The 16,963-nt window shown below is 38.2% G+C and overlaps 1 protein-coding gene and 1 long non-coding RNA gene across 8 annotated transcripts; one reads left to right on the top strand and one right to left on the bottom strand.

Moving 5' to 3' along the window:
- Nucleotides 1-4,960: 4,960 nt before the first annotated feature.
- On the top strand, nucleotides 4,961-9,370 carry LOC118605139. The gene is made up of 3 exons (XR_004951935.1): nucleotides 4,961-5,110; nucleotides 7,586-7,624; nucleotides 8,590-9,370. It is a non-coding gene; the product is annotated as an uncharacterized LOC118605139 (long non-coding RNA).
- Nucleotides 5,346-16,963, bottom strand: MRPL30 (mitochondrial ribosomal protein L30). 7 transcript variants are annotated; one of them, XM_016157302.2, is made up of 7 exons: nucleotides 16,853-16,962; nucleotides 12,662-12,755; nucleotides 11,973-12,057; nucleotides 10,527-10,607; nucleotides 6,312-6,458; nucleotides 6,010-6,083; nucleotides 5,346-5,932 (listed from the first exon to the last, which is right to left on the bottom strand). In XM_016157302.2, exons 3-7 carry the CDS (start codon nucleotides 12,021-12,023, stop codon nucleotides 5,800-5,802), a joined length of 486 nt encoding a protein of 161 aa, XP_016012788.1. In that variant the 5' UTR covers nucleotides 12,024-12,057; nucleotides 12,662-12,755; nucleotides 16,853-16,962; the 3' UTR covers nucleotides 5,346-5,799. The 7 variants fall into 7 exon arrangements, with proteins under 7 accessions (XP_016012788.1, XP_016012791.1, XP_016012790.1 ...); XM_016157305.2 differs by having other exon boundaries at nucleotides 11,973-12,039; XM_016157304.2 differs by having other exon boundaries at nucleotides 11,973-12,039; nucleotides 16,775-16,901.

The following is a 16,963-nucleotide window of genomic DNA, read 5'->3' as shown; positions in this document are numbered from 1 at the left end:
TGCAGGGAAGAGAAAATCAGCAGAGATTGTGGCTGAGAGAGGTGGATGGCTGCAGTAGGCACAGAATTTCCTCTTAAGGGCCCGTGCAGACTCACTGCTGATAGACTCACTCACTCTGAGCTCCAGCACTGGAACAGTGGCTCAAAAAGTGCTAGGGACACACAGGAAGGAGCTGAATGGTATAGCTTCAGGGCGAGAGCTGGAAGTGGCCTTCTCCTGGACCCAAGTGCTGGCAGAGGCCATCATTCCTTTGTTGAGCCCTCTGGCTTGGCATGCAGACCCAGGCAAACTGCTCCCAGTGTCTTTTCCATACAAACTGCCTATCTTGGCTCATGTCATGGACTTTCCTAAAATCTTTCTAAGGCTCACAAAACCCAGACAAGCAGCATCTGGTCTTGGAGTGTCCCGTACCTCTTGTCGAGCAGCCCCAAGCCTGGCACTTGGATTGTGGCTTGGCCTCTCAAAGCACTTCATTGCCAAGCTTGGGTGGCAGCCATCTGTGGGTTGCCTGGTGGTCTATTTCATGTGGCCCCAGCCTGCACACCCCATGGCCAGGTTTGGTCTGAGCCAGAGCCCCACCTGGGGTCACAACTGAGGATAAAATACCCAAAGGGCAGGCTGGGCAGGCACCAGAGCCCAGCTAAAGAGAATCCTGCTCCACAGAGTCAGCTCTAGCACAATAGCTCCTCTACTGTAATCACCAGTCATCACAACCAACCAATCGGCCCGAGGTCCAATCCCTCCCATTGATGAGCAAACAGCAACCAAGCTCACCTACAACAGGAGGACACACACAACCTACACAACAGACATACCTGGAGCACCTGGCTCAGGTGACTGGGGAAGACTATGCCACTGGGACCCATAGCACACCTACTATATAAGGCCACCCTACTAAAACCAGGAGATATAGCAGCCCTACCTAATACATTGAAACAAACACAAGTAGGAAGCCAAAATGGGAAGACAAAGAAACATGTCCCAAATGAAAGAATAAAACAAAGCTCCAAAGAAAGAACTAAACAAAATGGAGATTAGCAATCTACTAGATGTAGAGTTCAAAACACTGGTTATAAGGATACACAATGAACTTAAGGAAGAGTAGATGAACTCACTGAGAACTTTAAAAGACAGAAAACATAAAAGCAGAGAAAAGCATAGAAAACATAAAGAACCAGACAGAAATGAAAAATAACAGAACTTTAGGATGAATTAACAGATTAGATCAAGCAGAGGATTGGATCAGCAATTTAGAAGATAAGGTAGTAGAAAACACCCGATCAAAACAGAAAGAAGAAAGAACCCCTCCCCCTCTCTCCCATGAGAATACTTTAAGGGGCCTCTGGGACAACATCGAGCATACCAACAATTCATATCATAGGGGCATTAGGGGAAGAGAGTGAGCAAGGAATGGAAAATTTCCCTAACCTGGTGAAGGAAATAGACATACAAGCCCAAGAAGTACAGAGTGCCAAACAAGATGAACCCAAAGAGGCCTACACCAAGACGTATCATTATTAAAATGTCATAAGTTAAAGAGAAAGCGAGAATTTTAAAAGCAGCAAAAGAAAAGCAGTTAGTTACCTATAAGGGAGCTCCCACAAGACTGTCAGCTGATTCCTCAACAGAAAATTTGCAGGTCTGAAGGGACTGGCACAAAGTATTCAAAGTGATGAAAGGCAAGGACCTACAACCAAGATTACTCTGCCTAGCAAGACTATCATTTAGAATTGAAAGATACATAAAGAGCTTCCCAGACAAGAAAGAGCTAAAGGAGTTCATCACCACCAAGCCAGTATTACAGGAAACGTTAAAGGGACTTTTTTAAGAAAAGGAAAAAAAAAAAAAGAAAAAATATGACTAAAATGGCAATAACTACATATCTAGCAACAATTACTTTCAATGTAAATGGATTAAATGCTCCAATCAAAAGACAGGGTGGCTGAATGGATGAAGAAACAAGACTCTTACATATGCTGCCTACAAGAGACTTCAGATTGAAGACACACACAGACTGAAAGTAAAGACATGAAAAAGATGTTTCATGAAAATGAAAATAAAAAATCTGGAGTAGCAATACTTATACCAGACAAAATGACTGTAAAACAAAAGCTATAATAAGACACAAAGGACCTAGTTATTTCACTTATGGGTATTTATCTTTAGAAATCCAAACACTACTTTGAAGAGAAATGTGAACCCATATGTTCATTGCAGCATTATTTACAGTAGCCAAGATTTGGAGTCAAGCTGGTTGTCCACCAATGGATGAATGAAGAGGTGGTACATATGTACAATAGAGTATTACTCAGCCATAGAAAGAATAAAATCTTGCCATTTGGAACAACATGGATGGACCTAGAGGGTATGGTGCTGAATGGAGTTAAGTCAGACAGAGAAAGACAAATGTCATATGTGGAATCTAGAGAACAGGATCAACAAACAACAGAAACAAGTTCATAGATAGAGCATTTTGATGATTGTCAGATTAGGGTTGGGGGATGTGTGAAGGGGGAGGGGATTAAGAGGTACAAATTGGTAGTTACAAAATAGTCATGGGGATATAGAGTATAGCATGGGGAATATAGTCAGTAGTATTGCAAGAACTATATATAGTGTCAGACGGGTACTGGACTTATCTATATAAATGTTCACATATAACTATATAGATAATCTGTCTGTTGTACACCTGAAACTAATATTGCATGTCAACTATAATTGAAAAAATTAAAATTAAAAAAATAATCAATTTGGGAATGATTTTGGGAAAGGCAAAATCATGAATAGTTTTTAGAGAAGACAACATATGTACTAAGTAAAAATGGGAAATAATTTGATAAAAAAGAAAAGGAATCTCTGGGCAAAAATAGCTCACCCAAATTCTATTTTTACTTTTATTTTACATTATTTATGCACAGATAGCAGTAACAATATATTTTTATATGTATGTATTTAGGCATGTGCATATATTCACATGGTAAATGTAAAGTATCTATCTATGGGTTTAAAATAGAACTAATTTATCAATGTATTAAATAAAAGATATAAATACTATGCTAAATTACCATCTAAATATTAATAAACAGAAAATCATATCTACTATGCTATATACATATTTGTATTTCTTTTTAATCTACATGGTATAATGAACTGTCTATATTATCTTTAACTAAAGTGATTTTTTTTCCAGACAAAAATGAAAGTTAGGAAACAGAAAATGGAGATTTTTTTATGTTTCGCTCCATGAGCACTTATATCATATTAATGTTTTTTGAGGTAAAAAGAGCCACAAATGTTATTCAAAAGCATTTTCATCATGTGTTAATCAATTGCCATTCCAACAAGGATAAAAATATTATTTAGTGACTAATGTTTTGTATATGTTTCTTTAGAAACTATTCATACTTCCAAGATTATTAATTATCTAAGGTCTTAAAATTAAGAGAAAAAAACATTTAGATGCAGAAAACAGATTTTGACATATACACACACAAAAAGAATGACAGATGCTTTAGACAGTAACCTGGACTCTTGAAAATTTTATCAAGCTGCATGATCAGAAAGCCAGTACTTACTACTCCTCGAAATATGGGAAGGAAAGGCTATCACCTCAATTAAACAAAATTATCTTTTTTTTTTTTTTTTTTAGAAAAATAAGAAAAATAATTTCCTTATGGGCATTTCTTCACTCTTTGTTTTAAGGGACCTCCCTTAAAATATACAATCTTGTTCATGTCAAATGCTCCCTCAAATGGTCAGTACAATTCCAAATTGTCCTTAGTGAAATAATACCAGCTAGAATCATCATACTAGTTTTATAACAAAGATGAAAACAGGAATTTGGCCTGGAAAAGGTGCAATTTCAGATTGAGATCTTATGAAAGGTGGAATGGTCCTTACAGATAGTGCCTGGGTAACTTCATCTCTCTGAGCTTGACTAAAGGCCAGTGGTCACCCATGAGAGCCTAAGAAAACCTCCTGAAACAAGGCAGGTGAAATTAGAGCAATTCTCAGAGACACGAAGACAAGACTAAGGAAGAAGTCCTTACCAGGTTTTGAAATGATGATGTGAGCCCCACCTGGGGAATCCCCTGGCTCCAGCTTGAAGTTGGACCTCAGACACAGCAGTAGCCCTTAAGGAGGCTCCAGGAGCCCTGCCCTCAGTAGTCATACCTTTGGGCAACACATCTTCCCTGAGCGTGGGCAGGACCTGTGACTTGCTTGTAACCAGCAGAGTGCAGTAATGGTGATGGGATGTACATGACTGCATTTACACAATTACCTGAGTATAGCACCCATCTTGCTAGAGGCTCTCTCCCCAATGCTGGTTTTGAAGGAGCAACTTGCCATTGATCATATTTCACAAGAAAATGAATTCTGCCACTAACCTGATGGAGCTTGGAAGCAGATCCTTTCCTAGTCAAGGGTCAAATGAGAACTCAGCTTTGGCTGACATGTTTTTCCCAGCCTCGTGAGATCCTGGGCAGATGACCCAGCTAAGCCCAGACTTCCAACTCAGAAACGGTGAAATAAACATGTGCTGTTTCAAGCAGCCAAGTCTGTGGCAATTCGTTAAACAGTCCATCTCCTCCCTACAGACGTTTCCTCTTCTCGACAATTTCATTTCTAAATATGCAACATATCATTTAGATCCTTTCCTCTACTTGTGGACTGCTGAGGTTAAAATTACCCTATCTTCTAATTAGACTCTTCGGGTAAAAATAACCAATGCTCTTTTTCCTGTTTTAAACAACATTAATATTGCCACAGTAAAGGAAATGGCAGTACATTAGCAGGGGCCAAGTTTTCTGTACACAACTCTCTTCAACCAAGTGCAGCAAGGACACCTTGTGTTGGATATATAGTGTGTCTCCAGTTAGGCCTTCTGTTTTATGTTCCCTCTAGGCCATACATGTACCACATATTCAGCAATTGTTGAACTGAAACTGCAATTGCCTTGAAGTTTACTAATCAAAGGTATCTGGTCTGGTATTATTTCAGGTAGCACTTCTACTTGATGCCCCAAAACAGGGCCCTGAACCATAAACGATGACCATGCCAATGTTATTGCTTCCTGAGCCAAACTGCACAAAAGACGAAGGAAACAAAGGTAACTAGAATTTGGAGATTCTTCACCATCATCTGGAATCAGCTGCCACAAAATTTCCCAGTATTGCACCTCTCCTAAGACTCTTACTGCTCCCCACGCCTCCAGGTATCTGAAGCAGAAAAAAAGGAAATAGAACAATTCCCCTAAAAGATTTTCCCTTTCTTTTTCTTTTTTTTAAAAAGCACATTCCACTATTGGCAGAGGTTTCTTAAGAATTCAAAGAACACCAATAAGGTTTAGGCCAAATGAGATTTATAATTAGAAAATAGATTCTGTTTTTGGTATGACATTTGAGGATAAAATGAGGTCAGGTCCACAGGCAGATTTACAGACACTCAAGCACAAAGTAGACGATCTAGCTGCACCCTAGGTTTAATGATGTTGGCTGCACCTCTGTTCTCTGGCAGAATAGACTCTGGAAGGGCAGGGACCATATCCTGGTCAGCTCTGGATTTCTCTAGCACATAAGACACTGCTACGACTGCTAAGGTGACACCTGAACCTAGATGTTCAAACAATGCCATTCTCACACATGTGGTACTAAAACTTCCAGGCCAATAGTAAGAAAGAATCACACAATGTTTAGTCAGTGAAAATGACTGACATTTAAAATACATTTTAATGAGAACACTTTCTCACTATTTTTAAATAAAAATATTTGCACATTTTCATCTGAAGCTCCTTTGGCATTAGGACTTGGTTGCGTCCTGGTCTGCAGGGCTGAGATGCCACCGCACTACTAACTCCCCGTTGCTCTTGAGGCATGTGTGAGCCATGTCCTCCTCTGCTGGAAGTCCCTGTGGCAACCTCAGGGGCTTGATTCTGTGATATAAGAAATGCTTTTAGGATTACAGCAGGCGATTAAGTTTTAAAAACTGCTAAAGTAACAAATGGCAAACCTTATCAGATGTTTGACCACTTTCAGTTTTGCATTCACAGAAGGGATGTTCTTGTGAACCTGTGGAGTATGTGCCTGCAAACAAATGGAAACCGCGTTAGACACCAACTCTGAAAGTGCAGATGGTCCCATGTTTCAGTAAAATGTTAAAGTAAAAGCTCACTCTATCTAAAACGAACTTTAAAATACACTATTAAATAATACATTTAAATAAAACATATGTATACACACTTTAAAGTTTTAAAGGCTTCAAATTTAAAACAAATTTAAACACCACTAAAGATGACTAAAATAGGTGCATACTTTTTCTAATCCAAGCATCTTTATTACATCTTTTTCCCAGTATGGACGTCTTTTTGTACTCCTTATTCTGGTAACAACATGCAGTTTATGAGGATGCTGTGGATCTCCACCATATTTTTCATGATCTGCAGGTGAAGGCTGAAATACCTAGAAAGGAAGAAATATAGATGGTAACTTTCAGCTTAAACGATTTCTATGTACCTTTTTCTCCTCACAAAACAAACAACAAAAATGCCCAACTAACTAAACAATCTCATCCTTAATCTTTCTAAAATCCTCAACCTCAAATCAATCATTTCTACCAGTCTGATTATTGATGGATGGAATCTAAGAATTTCATTCTCTAAGAAAAACATCACACAGGCAAGTATTTTGTTTTGGTTTTTTTTGTTTGTTTTTTGAAGAGCAAAGTAAGAGCAACCGGATGAAACTAGAGTTCAGATGCCAGGAGGATGCATTAGCACTGTGTGAGCTGGACACTGGGCTGCATCCCCCGCCCCTACTGAAATGAGGGAACAAACATAGAAGTCTAAAGTGACAATAAAACTTGATTATTATAAAATAGTATGTACAAAGTACCATGAGAGTACAGACAGATGACCCTGCCTATGAAGGATCAGAAACAGCTCCACAGAGGTGACATCTGAACCTGAGTCTCTAAAAATCAAAAAGGTCTAGAAAGATACCCCACAAAAAACTTTTGCAAGTACATAAAATGTATTGGGTAAAAATGTACATTGTAAAACTACCTGTAATACCCAAAAACTTAAAGGCCACAGCCATGTTCCTCAGTAAACTAAATAAATTAGAATGAATAGATTCTATATAAAACTAATAAGAGGTACTAAGCATTAGGATGGCCATAATACATTCTTGAGTAAAAAAAAAAAAAAAAAAGAGAGAGAGAGAAAAAACCCAAACCCAAATTCCACAGCATGCTATGTAGTAGGATCTTGTATTGGTTTCATCTGTATGGGATATAATATGTTCTATAAATACTGATTCTAAGTATCCACTATGTATCATATGTGTAAAGGTCTCAAAGACATTAGATCAAGTCGTTAAAAATTATATTGTAGAAACTTACTGAGAGATTCATATCATATAGTTAAATGAAAAGAGTAACTAGAGAAGCATTATACTCATGAGACAATTCACATCTTTAAAAACAAGACAGAAAAAGATGTGGAAGGTATTGACAGTAGCTATCTGTCTCCAGGTGGGTGAGATTAAAGGTGTCTTTTGGTTCTTTTTACTTGTTTGTGTTTTTCTAGGAATTCTGAAGAGATGTGAGGTCAGAAGAATGATGGCAGGTATACCAAAGAAAAGGAGAGAAGATATAAAACAAAATAGCACGAAGAGTATGAACTATTTGGGAAAACCAAGTGGTTCTGTGTGGCTAAGGTAGAAAAAAGAACAAAAAGCAATAGGGGATGAAGTTAAACTATATTCAACTATGCGGAGCCATTAGAAATTTCCAGAAGGGATATGAAGCTGTTGAAAGTTTGAAGCAGCATGACCATCTTCCAAAAAAAAGTTCAGAAAGAAAACTCTTATGAAAGAATGAAATGAACCAGAGGTGGGAGATGCACGAGGAAACTCGGTTAGGACACACTCATGGCCACAGTTTAAAAGCTTGAACCATGCAGCTGTTAGAGGAAAGAGACTGATTTGGGGACTCTGGGCAGTAAAATAGCTGGGTTTGTGCAGGGTGAAGGAGAAGGAGGGGTCAAGACTGACTGGGAGGTCTCCAGGGATCAGGGCTAACTATAAGAATCTAACACCTGATGATCTGAGGTGGAGCTGAAGTGATGATGCTAGTGCTGGGGAGCAGCTGCAAATACACAGGAAGCTCTGCTAGCTAGACTTCTCCGCCGCTCCCCTCCTGCTGTGCAGCCTGGTTCCTAACAGGCCACATACCAGCGCTGGCCCACGACCCGGGGGTTTGGGGTCCCTATGGTAGAGAATGGTAGCATTAACTGACATAACTAATGCAGGATGAGCACCTTTTTTATTTGGTTGACTGGCAGGAAAGTCGGATATTGAGTTTAATTCTGGACATTTTTTACTTGAAATACCCCTGGGTTATCCAAGCAGCAAGGTCTAGAAACCATTTGCAAATATAGTAATAAGGTCAGAAGACAGGCAAGAGCTGGAGATATACATCTTGGACTCATTTCTATAAAGTTTAAAAGTTTTCTCATCTACTATAGTTGGTGATCAGATCACTGCCTTGCACATTTTAAACAAATGCTATGTCTTTATCCTTTTCTCCCAGACGTTTACTGACTAAGAAACATGGGAAAACATAAGACATGGGAAAGGAGAGCAACAGGAACACCATGACATGAAAAATAAAGACGTTTCTGATAAAATAACATCAAACGCATTGAAGATATCAAAATAGTCAATGGTAACACTATTCTACGTTTTAGAAACATCAATGGAGAAGTGGTTGCCAGGGGCTTGGGGGCAGGGAGAAAAGGGAGTTACTGTTTAATGGGGATAGAGTTTCAGCTTTGTAAGATGAAGAATCCTGGAGGTGGATGGTGGTGATGGTGGCACAACAATGTGAAGGTATTTAATAACCCTGAATTGTACATTTAAAACTAAACAGTCTTCCCATACTTCCCAGCAACTACATTCCTAAGTATTTACCTCAAATGAGTTGAAAACTTAATGTCCACACAAAAACCTGCACATAAATGTTTATAGCAGCTCTATTTACTACTGCCCCAAACTGAAAGCCACCAAGATGTCTTTCAGTAGGTGAGAGGATAAAAAAACTGTGGAACTTCCAGAAGATGGAGAATTATTTAGCAATAAAAGGAAATGAGCTGCACGCAGCCACAAGACTCAGGTTATAAAAATGTAACTTTCATTACTTCTAGAACCTTGTTTGGTTTCTGAGTTCCCAGCCACTTTAAAGGAGAATTTCTTGATATTTTCAAATCTATCTTCTTCCTGAGTTCTAGCCTTTAATTTTCCAGTTAATTCATGGTTTGTAATTCTTTTGATTAAACGTACAGTTAAGTAAAAAAAAAAAAAAAAAAAAAAAAGAAAAAGAAATGAGCTATCAAGTCATGGTGAGACATCAAGGAACCTTAATTTTTTATTAAGTGAACAAAGCCAGTCTGAAAGGGATACATACTGTATGATGCCAACTCTATGACATTCTGGAAAAGGTAAACTATGGAGACAGTAAAAAGATCAACTGTTGCCAGGAGTTGGGGTATAAGAAAGAGTGATAAGTAGGAGCACAGAGGATCTTTAGGGCAGTGAAACTACTCTGTATGATACTGTAATGGTGGATACAGGACATTACGTATTTGTCAAAACCCACAGAGAATACAACATGAAGAGTGAACGTTAAATGTTTATTTACCTCAGCCCCTTATACGAATGACAGACATCCCATCTTACTACTAATTAATGTGTTACACCACAAAGAGCATGTAATTATAGACTGCTAGACCAGAGGTTGGCAATATTTCTCTATAAAGGCCTAGACAATAAACATTTCCAGTTCGGGGATACACCATTTCCACTGCCTGAAGTAAACTATGGACTTTAGTTAATAATAATGTGCCAATATTGGTTTATCAATTCTGATATATGTCTATCAATGCAAGACTTTAATAGGGTAACAGTGTATGTAGGGGGAGGGAGTATATGGGAACTCTCTGTATTTTCTGTGTAATTTTTCTATAAACCTAAAATTGCTGTAGGAAATAAAGTTTACTTATTTAAAACAAAACAAAAATCAATGGAGGGCTTAGCCAGTGTTTTCTGAAAGAATGATATGTACACATAAAGAATGATATGTACACATAAATCTAGCAAAGATTGAAAGTGGTAACAGTCAAACAGAAAGGGATGCAAAGAGCCATGGAGACAGAGCCTGGGAGCAGGAAGAAGAGGACTGTATTCTCAGGACGATGGTGATATGAAAACACAAAATATTATGGGGAAAAAAACCATACACAGGAATAAACATTCTGAGATGATGCAAACCTACTACTTCGAAGGCAAGTGGCACATTTTTATTTTTAATAATCATTGGCATAAATCCTTCTGTGTTCTAAACTGCACTACTGCCTACATCTACAAATGATTTAACATAAAAGTTTTCAACATTACAAAAATAGGTACCTTTCAAAAATAACATGTTTCAAAAAAAAGAGTAGCATTAAAAGAAGAAACTTTTGTTCTTACTTTATCTGGAATTCTTGACTTGGTAAATTTGTGACGGATCCAATCGGTACAAATGAGAGACTCCACACCTTTTGCCACAGTCTAAAATATGATGTGAAATGTTTGTTTTTTAGAAATCTGTTTAATGTACAAATCCATACCCACCAATTTTTAGGTGACAAGAGTCTGTTTTTTTTTTTTTAACCTAATCTGTATCATTTAATGTTTATCTCAGCCCCTTACATGAATGACATCTCATCTTACCACTAATATATTACACCACAAAGAACACATAATTACAGACTGCTAGACCAGGGGTTGGCAAGATTTTCCTGCTAAGATTCAGAAAGTAAACATTTCCAGCTCAGGGCTTTACCATTTCCACTGCCACTGTAGGATGAAAGCAGTCTAAACAATATGTAAACAAACAGGCATGGCTGTGATCCACAAAAACAGATGGGGGCTGAGTTTGCCTGTGAGCCAGAGTCTGCCAAGCCCTGCTCTAGACAAAGTGTGCAGTTATTTGCCCTCAACAACACAATGTACAAGAAGGCCGAATGAGTTTCCAGTTTCCCTCCTAGTCCCAACCATGCCAATGCTCTGGTTCCTATCTCTTGTTCCCTTCCTCAATCTTGCAGTCCTTTCTCTCAGTTGGCCAAAGAGGAGGCACTCGTTCCCAATTCTTCGCACCACGAAACTTCTTGCTGGGTGGGCAGTAGCTGTTCTCTCCAGGCATTCCCTGTACTGAGGAGATGGCACATGCACAAAAGAGGCAGCAGGATGCGGTGGGGGGCAAAGGAAAGACAAAGGTCTTGATGTCCCCTGGACATTTCTAAGCCTGGTTCTGTGCCCACTAGCTGGAGAAATGAGATGCCTATCCTCTCAGTTTCCTCAGTTACAAAAAGGAAGTAAGACTGGCATCACGGCATTAATCTGAGGTTAAGGTGATGTAGGTAAAACACCTGACATTATCATCTAGAGCCAGCAGCAGGCCCATAACTAGGCTCAGGCCCTCATGCAGAGGTTAGGCTACCATGGTAGTTTTGAAAAAGGAAGACTTGAAGGAAAACACATGAAAATACAAATGTTAACAGTCTCTGGGATGCTGTTTTTCTTCTTTCTGCTTTACTATATTTTTCTAAGTTTCTATGATTGAAAATGTATTCTTTTCACAATTGAAGGGAAAAATACCTAAAACTTTAGAAAGATTAAGGCAGATCAAGGGGAATCGACACTGGCTATTTTCACCAGCATGTTCTCCAGGAAAAGTTGATTTGTGATTATAAAACATTAGGGATAAAACAACAGATAAATCACAAATAAGATTAATCCTCAACATTAAAAAATATATATAGAAAGAAAAAGTTAAGTTTAACTTGGGCATGACGTTTTATTAATTAGAAAAGGGAACGAAAAAGTTTTAAAGAAATAGAAAAAAAAAGATAACTCTTGAAAAGATACACTTACTTGCAATCTGCCTGGTGGCCTCTGAACTATTGAGCGCAAAATCCCGGCCATGAGTGTGATGAGTTCTCTGCAACAGGAAATAGATCTGTGGGACAAATGTGTCATAGAAATAGACAGGTTTCTATGTGTTAGATGCTGAGAGGGATGAACAAGACATAATAACTTTTTCTCTATATATATCTTTAGGGCACTAAAGATTTAGTAGTTAACTCTCCTTAAACTGATCCATAATTGGTCTAGAGAGACTGGTTCAGTTGCTGAGAATTTTTCTATATATAAAAAACTAAACAAGTTAGTTTTCTAGTATCAAAAAACTAAACAAGTTAACTGTAAACTTGATTGATATTTAACAGTCATATCGGTTATTTTAATAATAAAGGCAAGAATGAAATTACAATAAATGTTTTATTGAGTTCAGCAAAACCATAGGTAATAATTATACCTTAACCACATCCAATTTTCACCAAATGAGTTAGAGCCTCGTGGATTAGACAAAAATGGGCAATGGGTGTTACTATCATTTAAAAAGTCTTCAACAATAAGGGCTGATAAAGAACGCTTTGTTATAGAATCCCCCAAAATGAAAGAACTGAAGGGACCTAAGAAACCCCAACTCCTATAATCGGAAGTGGTAACCCTCTTACTTTATGCAGGAGGAAAACGAACCCTGGAAAACGAACCCCATTTACCTGAAGGCACCCAGCTCTACAGGGAGTACACAGTTTGGGACCCAATTCCATTAATTCGCCGTCCAGTGCATTTTCACTAAATCGTAACACCTTCCTGTTAAAAAGCAAAGTAGAACTTTTTTTTTTCTTCTTTGTATTTTTAAACTATTCTTAACAAACATGCATTGCCTCTATGACTTAAAAAAGTCAAGTTTATTTAGACACAAAACAATCACAGCTACTATATGGGCACATACTGAAAGCAGAAAGCAGGTGTATGAACATCATGTATATTTTGGATTGGTTACTTAATTTATGTGTTTCAATTTTTTCCCCAAAGAACAGAAAGAAAATAATACCTATCTTGTAAATGAGTTATTCTAAAAACACCTAAAATAGCACCTAGAACACAGGAAGCCCTCAATAAATTGTATCTTTTACTATTACATAGAAAATTATTAAATTAGTACAAAATTTTAATGAGAACACCCTAACAAACCTTAACAGGGTAAGTGCTATACTTCAGTGTCCACCAGATTCAGGTTCACTCAAACTCTGCAGGTCTTTCCTGTGATGTGGACAAAGCAATGGAATTGTGGGAATTAATGCAAGATGTCCCATGAAAAAGAGCCAGACTTCAGAAAAATTCTCAGTGAACTGAACTAGTCTCTCCAGGCTAATTATGAATCAGTTTGAGGAGAGTTAACTACTAAATCCTTAGTATCCTGAAAGCAAGAATAGTGTCTTGTTTGTTCCTCTCAGCATCTAACACACTATCTGATGAACGATAGGTATCTAGTGTTTGTTGTTGAATGTATGAATAAATTAATGAGTTAGATCTATGGTCTGCTTAACTAAGGATTCAGAAGTGCATCAGAATTTCCTGTCATTCAGACATCAGACCTCAAACATTACAAGACAGAATAACAATTTCTAGTTCAAATCACTCACTGTTTGCTTGGCTAGTTTTTATATATTTGTATTGAGGGTCACTTAGAAAAGACGCTTAGTCCTCTGGCCTGCCAATCAGATAGGTAATGTGAAATTATTTTCTTTATCATACTTTTGCATCCCAAGTTAAACATTATATACTAACCCAATGCACGTAGCTTCACACTTTGTTAAATCTTCCTCCTATCACTTAGAATTCAACAAAAGCCTCCTAATTGGTTTTTCTTCTTCCATTCCAACTTTCCTGTATTTATAGCAGCAATAATTTCATTAAATCCTAAACCAGATCACCTCAACTCCTTTGTTCCAAACCTTCCAAAGAGCCAGATTTCTCACTTTTGGAGCGGGAGGTTACACTTAAGCAAGTGTGGAAGGCTAGAATAATCCATGCTATCCAATGACACACGATTAGAGTTGGAACTCATGTTTGGTTCAGTATAGATACTAAAAGCTATAGAAATAATTATAGATATGGATGTAACATGGGTTAGTTCTGATAGCTGAGAGGACCTAAAAGCGATGGCATCCCAGTAGCAATGAGCACACCCAGTGCCCAGATCTCAGTTTCTAATAGAAGTCTCTAATAAAAGGACCCAGGGCTCCTTGGAGAAATAGCTGATTACAGGACTTCAGGAAGGGATATGTAGAGATGAATCTGGAGTATCTTGCAGTGCTAGAAAGGAACACTTAAAAAATCAAAATGATGGTGGCAGTAAATCAAATGGTCATAAGAGCCAACTGAAAGAGCTTCCAGTGGATAAAGCTGGAATAGTACAGGGAATAAAATAACAAAATATTGGTTTGTAAAATCCAAACCATTAAATAATCATGAGTCTGTACTTATGTAAATAAGTTAAATTAATAAGAGAGAAGAAACAAATCTCTCTTACAGAAGAATTCCAAATAGTTTATGAAGCTACTCCCCCCTCTAAAAAGTGGAGCAAAGCCACTCACCCCAGAAGGGTGGGCTATGCTCTCAGAGGACAGTATAGTAAAGGGGGAAAATAATAATACACTAGAGAAACCTGACAAATGCCAAGTCAGCCAGGTGACCAAGGTTAACATCAACTGTGATATAAGTCAAGTTGACAGCATGTATCCCAGATACAGTGGAATGAGAATGGCACTCCCACCTCTGTGGTCTTCCTCTCAAAAACCCCTAACATTCCTCTAAGAGAAAAACATCTAACAAATTCCAATTGAGGAACAAAATACCTGACTAATACCTCTTCAAATCCCTGACTGCCTCAAAATTGTCAAGGTCATTGTAAACAGGAAAGTTTGAGAAACTGTCAGAGTTAAGAGGAGTCTATGGAAACAAGATGACTAAATGTAGTAATGCATGATCTTGGATGTGATTCTGGAACAGTGAAAGGACATCAGGCAAAAACTATGACAATCTGAATGAAGAATGAACTTTAGTTAATAATGTATCAATACTGGTTCATCAATTATAACGAATGTACCATACTAATGTAACATGTTAATAAAAGGGGAAACCCGGTGTGGGAGTATATAGGAACTCTGTGCTATCTTCACAACTTTTCTGCAACTCTAAAGCTACTCTAAAATAAAATTTATTAATAAATGAAAAACCTCCAATGCTTCTCTATTTCAATGAGAGCGATAGCGAGTCTTTAACCCCCACCCCTAGGACTTCATCTCCAATTACTCTCTTGCTCAATCGCTAAAAGTACTGGCCCCCTTGCTGGTTCTGGAACTTGCCAGGTAGGAGTACTCCCTTGGATTGGCCGATCCCTCTCCTGAAATGCTCCTTATATTCACATGGTTAATTCTCTCACTTCCTTCAATTTTTGGCTCCAATCTCACCTGCTCAGCGAGACCTACCCTGATTTCATTATTTAGCATTTTGACCCACGCCACAATTGTCAGCACTTCCAACCCTTCTGTTTGAATTTTCCATAGCAATTATCTTTCAACATAATTTGTTAGGTTTGTTTACTGTCTGTCTCCACCCAATAGCATGTTAGTTCTACAAGGATAAGAATTTTTAACTTTTATTTTATTTTATTTTGGGTCTGTTCTATTCATGCATGTAGGCTAAACATCTACTTAAAGCAGCACCTGCCATGTAGTAGGCACTCAATTTTTGCTCAATGAATGAAGTTTAATTTACAGACTTCGGAGTATGTGATGGTCAAAAGTTGTAAGTTTTAATAAAGTAAAGGTTATTCTTAATAATTAGGCACATAACTCTTGGACCTTAAAGCAAATATGTTATCTTCTACTGTACAATAACTTTTCTCTTGCATAGATGCAAAAATAGGAAAACATATGCATGATATGAGACATTAGATCTCATTCCCATTAAAAAAATATGTCTATGAATGTGTGCGCATACACAGAAAACATCTGTTAGCTATCAGAAAAAAACGTTAACATAGCCCTGGGGTGGGGGGGGGCAGGGTACTAGGGCAGTATTTTCTCTTTTTTGTCTCTGTAATCTCTGATGTTCTTTGTTGTTATTTTACAATGACCATGGATATAACCATTCTTTTTTTAAAAAAAATATTTTCCTCAAGACATTTATTTAATTATAAAAAAGAAGGGGAGACAATACTGAAAATGCAAAACATAAAATTTCCCTCTTGATAAACAGAGATCTCCGAAAGCACAAGGAATGTCCCTATTTGAACTCTTAACGCCTAACAAGTAGTTGGCAGCCCTCCTAAAAGCCTTGTGCCAAAAATACGCAGAATGCTCAGCTTTGAGTAGGAAGCGACCAAAACGTGGTTGCAAAATCACAGCTTTTGGTAATATAGCAAACATTTTAACTGCTAACTCTGGAAGGTTCGCCTTCTAAAATGCAGCAATTTTAAAATTAGGCGATTTTGTATCTTTATTAACAAATTAAGTCACGCTGATCCTCAGTGGAAAGCCTGGGTTATGAACAACGTAGAAGCACAGAAAATGCTAAAACAAATTCGAATTCCCCTTCCCAGGCTGTCCAGCCTAGACGGCTCGGACCCTGAGTTTCGGGAATCGGTGTTCAACTACCGCGCGTCCCGGATTCCCTCCAAATTAGAAAACAGGCTCACGTCGGCCAATGGCCTTTCGGGAGCCAAAGGTACAGGCCCGGGACGCAGGCCATCTAGGTTACAGTAGTAAACTCAGAATCGAATAGGGAAAATCCGCATTTACACAGGGTTCCCAGATACGTACTCTAAGCAAAAATGCAATAAACTCAGCCACGCATTTCCTCTATCACCAGCGACTGCTAATAGTTCAGCCTGAACTCACCCGCAGACATGAAGTTGAGCAAAGACCACCAAGCGCTACACTCAAATTGCGCCGGCCTGGTACACGCAAAATGTGGCACTTTAGTTCCGGCCGAGTCCCTCCCGAAATTAA

This window comes from Rousettus aegyptiacus, unplaced genomic scaffold (genome assembly GCF_014176215.1).
Source record: "Rousettus aegyptiacus isolate mRouAeg1 unplaced genomic scaffold, mRouAeg1.p scaffold_m13_p_7, whole genome shotgun sequence".
NCBI classification, from domain to species: domain Eukaryota; kingdom Metazoa; phylum Chordata; class Mammalia; order Chiroptera; family Pteropodidae; genus Rousettus; species Rousettus aegyptiacus.
The sequence above is the reverse complement of the archived record's forward strand: the minus strand, read 5'-3'. Positions and strand labels throughout refer to the sequence as shown.

What these genes read in the sequence shown, in the direction of transcription:
- MRPL30 (XM_016157302.2), bottom strand. Translation starts at nt 12,023, where the DNA reads ATGGCCGGGATTTTGCGCTCAATAGTTCAGAGGCCACCAGGCAGATTG. An exon ending in AGTCAAGAATTCCAGATAAA is followed by an intron (nt 6,459 to 10,526) that starts GTAAGAACAAAA and finishes CTTCCTTTCTAG; the next exon opens with GTATTTCAGCCTTCACCTGC. An exon ending in AGATGCTTGGATTAGAAAAA is followed by an intron (nt 6,084 to 6,311) that starts GTATGCACCTAT and finishes ATTTGTTTGCAG; the next exon opens with GCACATACTCCACAGGTTCA.